Source organism: Mandrillus leucophaeus, unplaced genomic scaffold, assembly GCF_000951045.1.
Source record: "Mandrillus leucophaeus isolate KB7577 unplaced genomic scaffold, Mleu.le_1.0 Scaffold69, whole genome shotgun sequence".
Classification (NCBI taxonomy): domain Eukaryota; kingdom Metazoa; phylum Chordata; class Mammalia; order Primates; family Cercopithecidae; genus Mandrillus; species Mandrillus leucophaeus.
In genome coordinates, this window is record NW_012107474.1 from 2,362,298 (window position 1) to 2,378,676 (window position 16,379).

At 58.5% G+C, this 16,379-nt stretch overlaps 1 protein-coding gene across 1 annotated transcript; it reads right to left on the bottom strand.

The window, feature by feature from the left end:
- Positions 1 to 369: 369 nt before the first annotated feature.
- LOC105555592 (putative uncharacterized protein C21orf125) lies at positions 370 to 1,387 on the bottom strand. Its single transcript, XM_012002607.1, is given in 3 exon segments — positions 370 to 614; positions 617 to 917; positions 1,304 to 1,387. Coding segments are annotated over 3 exon segments (630 nt in total).
- Positions 1,388 to 16,379: the final 14,992 nt, after the last annotated feature.

The following is a 16,379-nucleotide window of genomic DNA, read 5'->3' on the forward strand; positions in this document are numbered from 1 at the left end:
GCCACAGGGGGACCTTGCAAAGGGCACTTTGCATGGAGCCTGAACCCGGCCTGACTTTGCCTCCATGGTTTTCGGACTGAACAGCAGGGAACCGCACGGGGGAGGGGCCGGCTGAATCCCTCCGCGGGATCCGAGGGGCTGTGCAGACACGGGCCGTGACTGCGGGTCCTCCGTGGAGAAAATCAGTACCAAGTCAGAGCGAGTCCCCAGGGCTCACGTGTCACTCTGCACCCGGAAGGAACTTTCTGGAAATGCAGTACATCCCTGCAGAGTGGGACTCAGGGGCTCTTTGCTGTCGCTGTGCAGAAGGCGAGGTCTCAAGGGGAGAAGATCTGGAGGCTGGGAGCCCGCCTGGGCCTGGGTCCCCTCTCAGGACTGAGGAGCCCCGAACCCAGAGCCCACGGTCGCTGTAGCCAACCTCACAGGTCCCACCTCCTGCCTGGCCATGCTTTTGCCGGTGTGGGCTGCAGCCAGGGCCTGGTTGCTGCCCGCCCCAATGTGGCCCTGAGGCCAGTCCTGTGCTAGCCTGTATTGACACGCTGGCTCACTCAAATCGATTCTTGTCAAAGGCACTGTGGAAAGAACAGCTTTCAAAATAGAGCCGAAGAAGACGCTTCCGCTGTGGGAGCCCGGGTGCTGGCGGGCTGCCCAGGGCGCCTCCTCTCTCTGCGGCCGGGCATGGAGCTCCACCAGCAGCTCCTGGCTGTTGCAGGGCTGTGAGATGTTTTCGTTTGTTCAGCAGGAAGGTCTAGAGAAAGGGGCTGAAGGGGATGCCTGAGCGTCCAGCCTCAGCGAGGAGGCCAGGACCGAGGCCTGGATTCATTCCTAATGGGTCCTGAGGACAAGCACACGGAACCGCCTGTGTTCTGGCTGCAGACGGGCCTGGGAGTGCTCTGGCTGGCATAGGAACAGGCAGGCTGCGGGGCAGAGCGCAATGGACCCTCTGCCTGGGTGGAAGGGGCTGGTGTGTGGCTCTGCACCCCAGAGTCCCTATCCCAGCCCCTCAGCCAGCCCCTCTGCGGTGGCAGTTTCTCTTCTTGCCAAGACCTTGGATGGAGTCTGCACCCATCCCTGCACGCTGCGGAGACAAAACCCACAACCAGATCCTCAGGAAGGGCCGGGGTCCTGCCACCTGCACGTTAGACCCTGAGGGTGACGTTTGCTCTTTGATCCTCTGGTCCTGTGTGCTCTGGGGGCCTCGGCCTGGGGTGGAAATGTTGATTCTTCCCTGTCTAAGACAGTGTGATTTTCAGACCAGCAGAGAAGGAAATGTCCGGTGGCTGTCCTGTGGGGGTCCACCCACTCTCGATACTGTCATGGGCTGCGTGTCTCCCCCCGGCGGCTGTCCTGTGGGGGTCCACCCACTCTCGATACTGTTAGGGGCCATGTGTCTCCCCCAGATCTGTATGCTGCAGCCCTAAGCCCCAGCGCCTCCGCAAGGGACCTTACTTGGAGATGGGGTCCTCGCAGAGGTGGTTAAGGTAACATGAGGCTAATGGGGTGGCCCTGGCCCAATCTGCCTGGTGTCCTTATACAGAGAGGAGATGAGGACACGGACCCACACAGAGGGATGACCTTGTGAGGACAGCAGCAGGAGACAGAGCCAAGGACAGAGGCCTCAGGAGCCAGTGGTGCCACACCCTGACCCAGGATTCCACCTCCTGAATGGTGAGAGAGCCGTGTCTGCTGAAGCCCCCAGGCTGGGGGACTTGCTACAGCGACCCGGGAAGTCACACGATAGTCACAGCATGTTGCAGCTGACAAAGTGAGCTCCCTCCTTGGACACGCTCCTCCCAGCATTCCGGTGAGGTGGGGGCTGGCATGTCACCCCCACTCTGGATGAAGAGACCGCATCAGGCGGGGTGGGCACAACCAGCCCCCCAGCTCACTGTGGGCTACGGCACAAGTTCATTGCCTGCACTTTGGGGTGGGCACTCACTTGCCCCTGTTCCAGCCACTGTGCCTGCCGTGGCTCCCTCCTCACCAGGGCCTGTGACTATGAGGCATCCGAGGAGGAGGTGCTGGGTGGAGACACCGCAGAGACTGACGGTGAGACTGGAGGAGGGGAAGCCCCCATTTCTTCTTGAGAGCCCTGCGGGGTCAGGCCAAGGAGCCCAGGTGGCTGTGCGGGAAGGAGCTGCACTCTGCTAGGTGTGGGGGCTTCCCACTTGCACTCCCAGGTGAGCTGTGGCCCTGCCACACAGGCCCCTCAACCCTGTGCCTGCCACGCGGCCCTCTCGAGGAGCCTCCGGATGTGTCTGGGGAGCCCTGCTCAGCCTGGCCCCAGTGGAGTCTCCACAGCAAATCAGCACACGGCAGCAGCGACCACTGTGCGCCTGTGGCCCTGAGAGGCTGCGAGCACACAACGTCCTGGCTGGAAAGAGGGGAGGCCTGGCGTCCGGGCAGCTTGCAGGGCCAGCTGTGCACCCAGTGACATCCTCATCACTGCCCACGCCGAGCACAGCAGAGACCCCCAGCCAAGGGCAGAAGGAGCACACGGTCACAGGAAACCTTTCCTTCCAGCTCTCTGTGCCTGCACCCAGCACTTCGTGTCTGGGGATGAATTTAATCTGCACGGTGACCTCTGAGGTGGGCACCGCCACTGTCCCAGCTCCGTAGACACGGAATGTGGTGGGCAGCATGGTGAGGAAGCAGTAAGACTTTGAGTGGAGGGGGTCTGGCTGTGGCTTCCCCTCTTTGTTGAATGGTGTCTCCACAGAAAGATCTGTGTCCCAGAACCTGTAAAGATGACCTTATTTGATAAAAGGGTCTTTGCAGATATAATCAGGTCAAGACCCGGCGGCGTGATCATCCTGGGCTGTCCGGCTGGACCACAGCGTCTGATGTGAAGGACAAGCGCCTTTATCAAGAGAAGAGAAGACTCAGGGAGAGCCACATGGAGAGGGGCCAAGGCCATGGGAGGGCCAGGCAGGGATTGGAGGGAGGCAGCCACAAGCCAAGGAACGCCTGGGACACCAGAGGCTGCCAGAGACAAGGAGACCCCCCTGCAGAGCCTCCGGAGGGAGCACAGCCCTGCCCACGGTTTAATTTCGGGCTTCTGGTCCCCAGAGCTGTAAGGGAATCAGTATCTGTTGTTGAGGCCACCTGGCTTGTTGCTGGAGCCCCAGGACACGTGCCCACTTGGCCACACTGCCCCGGTGGATTGTGGTCGAGTGCCCAGGGTTCCGGCCCCAGCGCCTGCACTGCCGACCACACAGGAGGTTGACGCCCGCCGGGAAGTCTGCGCACGGCACCCTCGCTCTTTCCGGATTCCAGTGCTTCCTGCGGTGCTCTGTGCACGGGAGAGCTGCCGGCTACCATCCCCAGACTCTCAGGGCTGAAAGGTGACATCCAGCAGCAAGCAGGGGCCCTGCTCTCTGCGACAGCGTGGTTGAGAGTTGGTGCCGGCCAGACCAGGTGTGTTGGCTCACGCCTGCAATCCCAGCGCTTTGGGAGGCTAAGGTGAGAGGATGGCTTGAACCCAGGAGTTCAAGGCTACAATAAGCTATGCTTGCGCCACTGCACTCCAGCCTGGGCGAATGTGAGACCGTCTCTATAAAATACAATAGAGGGACAGCGAGTCAGTGCCACACGATTGGCCCTTGGTGTATTTCCCCTGCCCATCAGTGCTACCCCAAGGAACTGAGTGAGCAAATGTGTGCGTGTCTGCTCACCTGCTTAAGACACAAAGCGTCTTGAAAGCAGGGCCGCACCCAGCATCTTCCCTCCCTCAGGTGCCTGGAGTGTTGGGCTCCTGCCACCCCAAACAGACGCGACTCAGTGAACATAGGTGAGCACTGGCTGACCAGATCATGTTTAAAGGAATCCTTTAGGGGAACCACTCTGCAAAGAAAAGAACCCTCAGTAACTCACTTTTAGTTAAATGTGGACTTCACCTTATCAGGCTTCCGAAGGTGGATTTGCAGGAAGCCGGGGTGGTGGCATGTGGGGAGGCGTGGGTGCCGGTGGGATTCTCCGCAGGTGCTGCTGGGCTGGGCAGTGGCTCTGGTGGGGAGCGCTGTGGCTCCAGACCCTGACCCGGCTCCCGCTGGGCTGACTGTGGCAGGGAAGAGCCATTTTTCACAGTACGTGGGTGGCTTCACACCCAAGCCCAGTATGTTTCATGGTCTTTTCACTGATAGAATCAGCCGTCAGCTCAGCCCAGGTGACTTCCGACCTAATCTAAACAAGGTGGGGTCGGTGGACTCAGTTCTCACAAAGAAAGACATGGTGACGCTGGGCGTGGCCGGGTGAGGCAGGGGTGGGGAGAGGCTGACAGCCTCTGCCTCTGCCTCTCCCTCCGCAGGCACCACCCGCCCCAAGCTCACGTGGCCCTTGCGGGCGTCATGTCTTCACTTGGTTGTGCCAAGCAGCAGGGGCGCGGCTGTCCCAGTCCTCACGCCCTGCCCTCCTCGGGCAGCCTGGGCGTCTGCTCCTGTGCACAGAGCCCCCTCCGCCAGGCACCCCCCATCCACACCCCCCATCCACACCCCCCATCCACACCCAAAGGCAGGCCCAGGTGCATGACTTGGGAGACGGAGTCTATTTGGGGTGATCCCTGAAAGCCCAGTGGGAAATTGGAGTGGAGGGAGCGGGCAGGGCCAAGTGGCCCCGTGAACGAGTGGCCTGCCTCCCAGGGGAGCCCCGGGTCCTCTCCCTGCTGGCTGGCCCTGTCGTGGACATGAGCTCTCAGGTTTCCGACGCGCTGAGCATAGCGGCTGAGGGCGCCCTCAGGCAGGGGCAGGTGGGCTTGGGCCAAAGAGAAACCTCTTGCCCCATAGGGGACACGGCAGACAGCCACCAGGAGCCGGAGCGGAGGGGCCAGGCTGTGCTCAGCCTCACGACACACGGACGTTTGCTCACAGTTGGCGTTAGGAGGGCGCTTCGAGCACCTCCAGAGCTGGGATGGGGTCAGAGGCTGCCCCTGCCCAGCGAGAATGAATGCCCTGGGGCCGTGTGGGCTCTTGGCCAGGTGGTGCCAGGATATGCCTGGATTTCAGAGTAGGTGGTCAGGGCGGCCCCCTGCTGGGTGTCTGGACAGGGACCATGGAGCCGGGGCGACTGGGTTTCAGCTTCAGTAGCCGCACAACATCCAAAAGCAGGGGGCCCTTGAGGACCCAGCCCTGCTCTCCAGGCAGCGGGCACTTGGCCCCAGAGCCCCCCCCCCCTTGCTCGGTGCGAGGGCGAGCATCTCCCGAGCCTGGTGCCCACCCCGCCACCTTGGCCTCTACCCACTCCGTGCCAGCTCTTACTCTGCCACAGGCCCGGCCCCTCTCCCTTCCAGCCTGGGCCCCACTGCTGCCTCCCATCATCGCCCTCCTGGGTGACAGCCTTGGGGAAGGTCTCTGGCCTGGGCTCTGATCCCAGGACACGGCTCTTCCTGCTCCTTGGTGGCCTTCCTGGGCCTGCAAGTCCGAGACCATACCCATGGCCTGCTGCCCGCTGCTAGTGGGCCTCAGATTTTTCAGAAAGAGGGAAGAGGCTTGGACCAGCCCAGAGCAGCTTTCCAAGTGAGGCCATGGTCACGAGCAGTCCAGGGTCCGCTGCCCGGTGAGGGTGGGACTGCAGGCTGGGCAGAGACAGCAGGCAGGGGTCCCTCCCCCAACACAGCCCCCCCCTGCTGTGTGGGCCTCTGGGGTCCTGCCTTACGGGGGTCCTGTGTCACCTCAGTGGGGAGCAGGAGATGGGCCCGGGGCTCGGGGCTGCCATCTCCACCCTTGGTCTGGGGCTGAGCTGTTGTGGAGCAACTCAGGGACCACATGTTTGTAATTTGGGGACAATTCTGCCTTCCTGTAATTTTATTGTACTTAGTAAATGCGGTTTAATTTTCTTCCTGTATAGACTTCTCAAATAACTACAAATCAAAAAAGAGCTTGCAGGCCCGTCGGGGCAACCCTGGCCTCCAAGGACCCCACACCAGGCCCGTGGCACACACTCATGCCCGCTGTCACTCCCACACACTGTCACACCTGCACTCACACCACGCACACAGCCACACACACAGTGGGCACACTCACACCCCAGTCACGCACAAACACACATCCACGCACCTCCCTCTGCGGCTTCCTCCCGCAAGTCCCCGCACCCCCATGCACCCCCGTAGAGTCCCCATCAGGGCTGCTCCCCCTGCCCCCCACCCGCAAGTCCCCGCACCCTCATGCACCCCCATAGAGTCCCCATGAGGGCTGCTCCCCCTGTCCCCCCCAACCTTGTCATTTCCCACTTCCGTTCCCAGCACCGGCATTCGGCATTTGCCGCAGGCCGAAGGCTGGTGCAACAGAAGCCCTGCCAGCGCCACGAGCTGACGCCTGTGTAAACACGGCTGTTCGGCGCACACAGGAGCCGCCTCTGGCCTGCTAGACACTTCCTGCCCACAGGACCACAGACCTGAGGCCGGCTAGGACGAGAGGACCGCGGCTCACCTGCCAACAGGCTTGCAGGGGCCCCTCGCTGCACCCAGGGGGCTGGGGCCGGGCCGACCACCGAGAGAACTCACCGTGCATCCCCTGCCAGCCTCCTGCTCAGGGGCAGCCGGGACGTGGGCAGCCGCCTCCCAGACTCCAGCCAGGGTCCCGGATGTGGGGAAGGCCACCCGTCAGGCGAGTGTGTATGAGACATGGGGACAATGGGGGCACCCTGCGGAGACACCAGCTTGTCCTGCCACGTTCTCCGTGTGCTGGATCGGGGGTGGCTGCAGGCCGGCTGCTTCCCCTGGCTCATCTGGCTCGCAGGTGGTCACGGCTGTGCGGGTCTGTTCCTCAGCTTCCGGGGGTGCGAGGCAGTGGCAGTGCAGTGGCCCTAGTGGCTTTATGCTCCCGGCACAGCTCCGGGGGGGCTGCCGTGGTGACAATGCCTGGTGGGGCAGCACTCTGTGCCTGAGTCTCCCAGGAGGCCCGCCTGGAGTCTGCAGCCCGTCCTGGGTCCTGTGATACCCTTTCCCTGTGTTAAATCCCTTCCTGCTCAGAGTCCTTGGGGCCACTCTGCCCTGCTCAGACCCATCTGTCATAAACCCTTGAGTGAGTGGTGCTGCTGGGGGCTGGTGCCTGGAGGTACTGGGTCACCTGGAGCTGGGAGGGTGGGCAGAGGAAGTGCCACATGAGGAAGCTGCAGGGGTCTCCATTCTGGCCACACAAAGTGCCCGAAGTGGATAATGCTTCCGGGGGAGTGGGGATGACTGGAGGGTTAGAGGGATATCTGGGACGGCTCCCTGGGGGCAGTTCTCTTGTGAGCGTCTGTGGGTGTGAAAATCCCTGTCATGTCACCTTCCAGGATGTCCATTCTACTTCAATGCCAAGTGTAAGTACACAGTGCCTGACTCACACCCTCTGGGCATCCGCTCCTGTGCTCAGAGCACCCTCCGCCAGGCACCCCCCATCCACACCCAAAGGCAGGCCCAGGCGCATGGCTTGGGTGACAGAATCTATTGGGGGCAATCCCTGCAAGTCCAGTGGGAAATCAGGGTGGAGGGAGTGGGCAGGGCCGAGTGGCCGCGTGAACGAGCAGTGTCCTGCCTCCAAGGGGAGCCCCGGTAGATGACCAACTGTGTGAGATCATCTACCTGTTCCCCCAGGTCACAACAAATCCATCCCTCCCCAGCCCGTTTCCAACTTGATTGAAACACCCCTAAACGCTCCACAAAGTACCTGCGCAGCCCTGGGCTCCAAGAGGCTTGGTCAGGGGTGAGCTTAAAGGAGAGCACGCATGTGCACACACACAGACCCACCCACACAGACACATGTGCACACGCATGGATCCACACACACACACGTACACACAAGCTTGTATACACAAACACAAGCACTCACAAAATCACACACGTGCACACACACTTGTGCACACAGTAACTCATACACACGAGTAAATGCCTGCATTCACCTGACAACACAAACATGCATGCATACAGCAGACACACATGCACACACCTGTGCATACCCATGAGCACACAGCAAATATCTGTACACAGCCGAATCCATAGGTGTGCATGAGAAAACACATACACAGATACACATGCATGTAGTGCACACAAACATACACAACGCACATACACAAGCACACATGAGGGCACACACGGAGAGATTTTGGTTCTTTGCTCGTAAATCACTAATTATAATTTTGTAATTATAATTACTAATTTTGGTTCTTTGCTTGTAAATCACTAATTTGCTCGTAATTAATTCACTAAGTAATTCACTAATTAAATTCACTAATTCACTAAGTAATTCACTAATTAAATCACCCATCAGCTCTTCCGACAAGAGTGGCATGGGAGCCTCCCCCCCCTTGCTCGGTGCGAGGGCGAGCATCTCCCGAGCCTGGTGCCCACCCCGCCACCTTGGCCTCTACCCACTCCGTGCCAGCTCTTACTCTGCCACAGGCCCGGCCCCTCTCCCTTCCAGCCTGGGCCCCACTGTTGCCTCCCATCATCGCCCTCCTGGGTGACAGCCTTGGGGAAGGTCTCTGGCCTGGGCTCTGATCCCAGGACACGGCTCTTCCTGCTCCTTGGTGGCCTTCCTGGGCCTGCAAGTCCGAGACCATACCCATGGCCTGCTGCCCGCTGCTAGTGGGCCTCAGATTTTTCAGAAAGAGGGAAGAGGCTTGGACCAGCCCAGAGCAGCTTTCCAAGTGAGGCCATGGTCACGAGCAGTCCAGGGTCCGCTGCCCGGTGAGGGTGGGACTGCAGGCTGGGCAGAGACAGCAGGCAGGGGTCCCTCCCCCAACACAGCCCCCCCCTGCTGTGTGGGCCTCTGGGGTCCTGCCTTACGGGGGTCCTGTGTCACCTCAGTGGGGAGCAGGAGATGGGCCCGGGGCTCGGGGCTGCCATCTCCACCCTTGGTCTGGGGCTGAGCTGTTGTGGAGCAACTCAGGGACCACATGTTTGTAATTTGGGGACAATTCTGCCTTCCTGTAATTTTATTGTACTTAGTAAATGCGGTTTAATTTTCTTCCTGTATAGACTTCTCAAATAACTACAAATCAAAAAAGAGCTTGCAGGCCCGTCGGGGCAACCCTGGCCTCCAAGGACCCCACACCAGGCCCGTGGCACACACTCATGCCCGCTCTCACTCCCACACACTGTCACACCTGCACTCACGCCACGCACACAGCCACACACACAGTGGGCACACTCACACCCCAGTCACGCACAAACACACATCCACGCACCTCCCTCTGCGGCTTCCTCCCGCAAGTCCCCGCACCCTCATGCACCCCCATAGAGTCCCCATTAGGGCTGCTCCCCCTGTCCCCCCCAACCTTGTCATTTCCCACTTCCGTTCCCAGCACCGGCATTCGGCATTTGCCGCAGGCCGAAGGCTGGTGCAACAGAAGCCCTGCCAGCGCCACGAGCTGACGCCTGTGTAAACACGGCTGTTCGGCGCACACAGGAGCCGCCTCTGGCCTGCTAGACACTTCCTGCCCACAGGACCACAGACCTGAGGCCGGCTAGGACGAGAGGACCGCGGCTCACCTGCCAACAGGCTTGCAGGGGCCCCTCGCTGCACCCAGGGGGCTGGGGCCGGGCCGACCACCGAGAGAACTCACCGTGCATCCCCTGCCAGCCTCCTGCTCAGGGGCAGCCGGGACGTGGGCAGCCGCCTCCCAGACTCCAGCCAGGGTCCCGGATGTGGGGAAGGCCACCCGTCAGGCGAGTGTGTATGAGACATGGGGACAATGGGGGCACCCTGCGGAGACACCAGCTTGTCCTGCCACGTTCTCCGTGTGCTGGATCGGGGGTGGCTGCAGGCCGGCTGCTTCCCCTGGCTCATCTGGCTCGCAGGTGGTCACGGCTGTGCGGGTCTGTTCCTCAGCTTCCGGGGGTGCGAGGCAGTGGCAGTGCAGTGGCCCTAGTGGCTTTATGCTCCCGGCACAGCTCCGGGGGGGCTGCCGTGGTGACAATGCCTGGTGGGGCAGCACTCTGTGCCTGAGTCTCCCAGGAGGCCCGCCTGGAGTCTGCAGCCCGTCCTGGGTCCTGTGATACCCTTTCCCTGTGTTAAATCCCTTCCTGCTCAGAGTCCTTGGGGCCACTCTGCCCTGCTCAGACCCATCTGTCATAAACCCTTGAGTGAGTGGTGCTGCTGGGGGCTGGTGCCTGGAGGTACTGGGTCACCTGGAGCTGGGAGGGTGGGCAGAGGAAGTGCCACATGAGGAAGCTGCAGGGGTCTCCATTCTGGCCACACAAAGTGCCCGAAGTGGATAATGCTTCCGGGGGAGTGGGGATGACTGGAGGGTTAGAGGGATATCTGGGACGGCTCCCTGGGGGCAGTTCTCTTGTGAGCGTCTGTGGGTGTGAAAATCCCTGTCATGTCACCTTCCAGGATGTCCATTCTACTTCAATGCCAAGTGTAAGTACACAGTGCCTGACTCACACCCTCTGGGCATCCGCTCCTGTGCTCAGAGCACCCTCCGCCAGGCACCCCCCATCCACACCCAAAGGCAGGCCCAGGCGCATGGCTTGGGTGACAGAATCTATTGGGGGCAATCCCTGCAAGTCCAGTGGGAAATCAGGGTGGAGGGAGTGGGCAGGGCCGAGTGGCCGCGTGAACGAGCAGTGTCCTGCCTCCAAGGGGAGCCCCGGTAGATGACCAACTGTGTGAGATCATCTACCTGTTCCCCCAGGTCACAACAAATCCATCCCTCCCCAGCCCGTTTCCAACTTGATTGAAACACCCCTAAACGCTCCACAAAGTACCTGCGCAGCCCTGGGCTCCAAGAGGCTTGGTCAGGGGTGAGCTTAAAGGAGAGCACGCATGTGCACACACACAGACCCACCCACACAGACACATGTGCACACGCATGGATCCACACACACACACGTACACACAAGCTTGTATATACACAAACACAAGCACTCACAAAATCACACACGTGCACACACACTTGTGCACACAGTAACTCATACACACGAGTAAATGCCTGCATTCACCTGACAACACAAACATGCATGCATACAGCAGACACACATGCACACACCTGTGCATACCCATGAGCACACAGCAAATATCTGTACACAGCCGAATCCATAGGTGTGCATGAGAAAACACATACACAGATACACATGCATGTAGTGCACACAAACATACACAACGCACATACACAAGCACACATGAGGGCACACACGGAGAGATTTTGGTTCTTTGCTCGTAAATCACTAATTATAATTTTGTAATTATAATTACTAATTTTGGTTCTTTGCTCGTAAATCACTAATTTGCTCGTAATTAATTCACTAAGTAATTCACTAATTAAATTCACTAATTAATTCACTAAGTAATTCACTAATTAAATCACCCATCAGCTCTTCCGACAAGAGTGGCATGAGAGCCTCCTGCATGCCAGGTGAGTTCTGAGTGCTGAAGCTCCCACAGGAAACGGTACGTCCCGGGAGCAACAGTCTTGAAGACTATGGATGGCTTCCTTGTCTTGCCCTGGCCAGAGGCGGGGCCCTGGGTTAGCACAAGGCTTTCTCAGATGAAGTTCCAAAGTTTCCCCAGAAAAGGAGCCACTCTGAGCTAGCATCGCCCACGACATCCTTCCAGGCCTGGCTCCCCTGGGCCACGTGGAGGGAGCGGGCAGGCGGGTTTGTGCAGCGGACGGGGGCACCCTCCCCGTGTAGGGAAGGTGCTCTACTCTTCCCACCCTGGGGCTCCGTTCCCCGAATCCGGCCCCCACCACCCTCTGTGGCACCCAGCTACGCCCCTGCCGCTGTCCTGTTCATCCTCTCACACTTTTGGGGGTTTGGTGGCTTTAGCATGGCCTGTCCCCTCCAGGGACCCACCAACCTGCATGCCAGAGTTTACTTCAGCCTCATCTGGGAAGGGAGCAGCCCTCGGGAGGCCCCTTAAATACACAGGAAATGAAGAAGAGAGAAAATGAGGCTGAGCTGCTCCGATTGGCCCAAGGGTCCTGAGTTGGAAGATGACAAAGAAACCCCTCCCTAGAGTCTGGACTCTGCTTCCCCAGTCCATGGCCATGTGGCTCAGCAGCTGGCGCGGGGTCACCCAGGAGGATGGGGACCCTCACCCTCTGGGGACTGAGGGCCGGGAAGCCCACTGAGCACTCAGGGTGTCCTACCCCGCCCTGGAGAAAGTGGCTGGAGCCTGCACCCTGGGTTAGAGGGTGAGGCCGGGGAGCCAGGCAGGTACCAGGCCAGCTCCTGCTAGGCCACCCTGCGGGCCATACCTGTCTCTCACGTCACTCAGGCCTGGGAGCCTCTCCCTGTGCTTCCTCTGCCAGCACATGTGTGAGTGTGTACATCACACACAGATGACACGTGTGCACAGAGATGTATGCACACAGAGGGATGTGCACACACACTCACACAACATCGTTATGTTACAACGCCCTCTTATGCCTGGAGACATTTGGGAAGATGCTTGAGTTGTTTGGTTACCCCTTTCTAACTCGCCCATCTCCCAACCGTTCACACCTTGTCGGCCCCCAACCCCAGAGCCTCCAAGTCACCTCCCAGGTGCCACTGTCAACCCTGACACCTCCTTCCTGGGCAGGGGCTGTGAGGAGACGCCTCCTTCCAGGACAGGGGGCACCATCCGGGCAGTAACATGGGCCACAGTTGCCCCGTGACCCTCCCTACACTTTGTTGCTGTCCCAGCGGCAGGCCCGGCCCTGACACACAGCAGCTTCTCCAGCCAGCTGTGCAAAAAAGGAATGCGTCCTCCCTGGGCCCACGGCTGGATGGCCACATAGCAGAGTTCCTCCACAGCTCAGTGGTGTTACCCTGGGATCTGAACATGGCAATGGCCTGGGGCGTGATCGCGAAAAGGGAGAAGCAGTGTTACCAGGGACATCCTCCTGGGGGCTTTAGAATCTCCCCCTTGGAGGGGAGGAGAAGAAGAGGGAGGGAGAACTGCCGGCCCAGCCCCACGAGTGGAGGGTGCACCGAGCCACTGACCTCTGGTCCCTGCCCACCTGGGAGCTCCTCCCTCACAGGCAGTGCCAGTCTGTGGCAGGGGTCAGGCCACCTGTTCTATTTGCCTTTAGTTCATAGCCTGATCAAAAGGTTAATGAGTTCAAAGTTACATTCCTTATCTCATTTTTAAGATTGAATGAGGACTCAGAACCTGCACCTGGACCAGTGACCCTGGGCATTCTCTCCCATCATTGCACAACCACAGAGGCTTGTATCTCCCTGCCGGCCTTTTATTAGGTGCAGCCACCGGTCCTTTGCTCTCTTATTCACCGCTGACGTCTGTACTAATGACGACACGCTTTCGAATGCCAATTGGCTGACTGAAGTACTAGCCACAGGTTTGTTTTTTTTTGTTCACACCCAGAGAATATGTCCTGGCAATACGCTCCTGTTGGACGTTATTATGCAGTGATGCTATATGGCAAATGTGCTCCAGGAATGACACACTCACAAGGCAGTGTTTGGCCTCCTGTAAAAAAAACCCACAGAGACAAATAACTAAGAAAAAAACGTGGAAGAAAGATGTAAAGGATTCATGCCTTTAATATATAAAGAGTTCTCAGAATAAATAAGCACTTCTCTTCTAGAACCACCCCCTCCTGCCCTTAGTCCAGATTATTTGGGTGTGCTGACCTAAATTCTTCACCTCCAGAGATTAAACATGACATAAACCTGACCAATGAAGGGCTTCCCTGGGACAGTGGCTGGAACTATCAGGGAAAAGATGTGCTTTCTCTGTAGACTGTGAGTTGGTAAGATGTTAGCTACCTGTCTTAGTCTGCTTTGTGCAGCTATAACAAAATATCAGTCTGGGTAATCTATAATGAACAGAGATGTATTGTGTGCTCTCCGTGTCATCCCCCGCCCCGCCCTCCGCTGTGTGCTCTCCCGTGTTGTCCCCCGCCCCGCCCCCCTCTGTGTGGCTCCCATGTCATCCCCCGCCCCACACTCCGCTCTGTGGCTCCCATGCCGTCCCCCGCCCTGCGCCCTGCTGTGTGCTCTCCGTGTTGTCCACCGCCCCACGCCCCGCTGTGTGCTCTCCGTGTCGTCCCCTGCCCCGCGCCCCGCTGTGTGCTCTCCCGTGTCGTCCCCCTTATCCTGGAGCCCTCTCCCAGCCCCACTGCTTTGTGGGTGTCTGCTGTGCTGGGATTCTCCTCTCCACTCTCCCTTGCCCCTCAGCCCCTGCAATTGAGATGTGCCTGTTCTGCCCATGTCTCAGAGCAGCCTGGCCCGACTTCGCCGTTATTTCAAGGGTGACCATCAGTGTGTGCGCCCTGGGCCTCAGCTTCATCTGTGTGCCCTGCCCTCTTCGATGCTGGTGTTGGTGGAATCGAGTCTCCCCAAAACTCACATCCCCCGGATGCTCAGAATGTGACCTTATTTGGAAACAGGATCTTTGAAGATACCATCAGTTAAATGAAGATGAAGTCAGACTGGATTTGGGCGGACCCTCATTCCAGTGGCTGCTGTCATTATAAGGAGGCCGCGGGAAGACGTGGAGACGGAGGCAGCGATAGTACCTGGAGAGACGTGTCTACAAGCCACAGGACGCCAAGGCTTGCCAGCAGCCACCAGGAGCCAGGAGAGGCATGGGACAGGTCCTTCCCCACAGCTTGCAGAGGAGCTCGGCACTGCCAACACGCATTTGGGCTTCTACTTTCCAGAACTGTGGGGGAACACGTCTCTGTGGTTTTAAGCCCCTAGTTTGCATTTCAGCAACTCTAGGAAGCCAGTACAGTACTGAAGTCAATATTGATTTAATCGAAGTTTCATTTTTAACTGCATGGTACATGGCATCTCCTGTTTTTCCCTAAGCCGGTTGAGCCTGGTTTAAAAAGAACAAAAAGAACTCCTGAAGAGTAGCATGTGGCCCGCTCAGGAATGCAGGGGCAGGGGCAGCCGCAGGGGCAGGGGCAGCCACAGGGCCCTCTGTGCTGGGGCCCGCCCCAAAGCTGCCCCACCTGCGCCTCACACCAACTTCAGGATGCTGGGACCACACACTGCCCCATAAAGAAATGGAGGCCGGGCGCGGTGGCTCACGCCTGTCATCCCAGCACTTTGGGAGGCCGAGGTGGGTGGATCACCTGAGGTTAGGAGTTCAAGACCAGCCTGGCCAACATGGCGAAACCCCATCTCTACTAAAAATACAAAAATTAGCGGCGCGTGGTGGCACGTGCCTGTAGTCCCAGCTACTCGGGAGGCTGAGGCAGGAGAATGAACCCGGGAGGCGGAGGTTGCAGTGAGCCTGGGTGACAGAGCGATTCTTTGTCTCAGAAAAAAAAAAAAAGAAAACAGAAAGGGAGGCCCAGGCTAATGACATCCCAGCCAGGGGTGCCCAGCAGGGACAGTCGGAGCGGGGCTGTGAGCCGGGTCGAGGAACCCAAAGTCCACCTCTTCTCACTGCCCAGAAGCTGACCAGCCCCAGTCTCGTGAGCCAGCTCCGGCCACCAGCAGTGATCGAAGAAAGAATCTTCCAGCCCTTGTTCCAGAATCAGCCGGGCATCTCCATGGGATCTGCCAGGCATGGAGTGAGAACCTTCCCTGAGGACATGGACTGTTCCAGGAGAGGGAATGATGAAGATTGGGACATCCAGGCCCTCCACTGCTTCCTGTCTTTTAAGTCCTGGAGCTTCTGCTGGATTCCATGTTACAGATCATATCACATCCTCCATTCTGTGACATCTCACCTCCGCTGTTGGGACATCACCCTGGGAAACCAGGGTGGCCCGTCCCACCTGAGAAAACTGAAGCAAACCCAGCTAGTTTGAGGATCTGAGACTCCTGTGGTTCCAATCCTGTGGGCCCAGGTCCTGAACCTTCTTGCTGATTTCAGATCTGCAGTTCATTTGTGTAAAAACGGTTCTGGAAACTTTCTTCCAGGCCTGGGAGTGACTGAGAAATTCCTGGCCCTGAGGAAGAGCTGATTGGACCCTCCTGGTCCAGCTGGTCCCAAGGGGCTCTGCCCAATTTCAAACTGTCACCTTGTTCTCAGCAGTTTTGAAATGAGCTGTGTTTTACAAGAAACACGTACTTATTTTTCCCCATCACACTTTCGTTCTTTCTGGTTTAACAGGGACCACAGTGGAAATGCCAGCAAGCTGGTGGTGTGCTGATGCCACTGGGCCTGGTCCCACATCACGGCCTCCCTGTAAAGTGTCACTTCAGAGTACTCTGTCATTGTCATTAGCCGATCCCAATGACGTCTGTACTTGCTCATGCCATACGCAGTCCATGTATTTTCTTTTTAAACAAACAATGCCACCCAAAACCACAACAGCCAGGTCAAAATGAATGACACCCCAGCAGACCACACTGCAGGGGCTGGGGCTGTCCTTAGGGCCCTGTGTCCTGCTCAAAGTCAGGGGCTTCCATGGGTTGCCTTGGCAACCCAGGGACTCAGCTCCCTACTCTTCTTTTCCTTCTTTCTTTCTTTCTTTCTTTTTTTTTTTTTTTT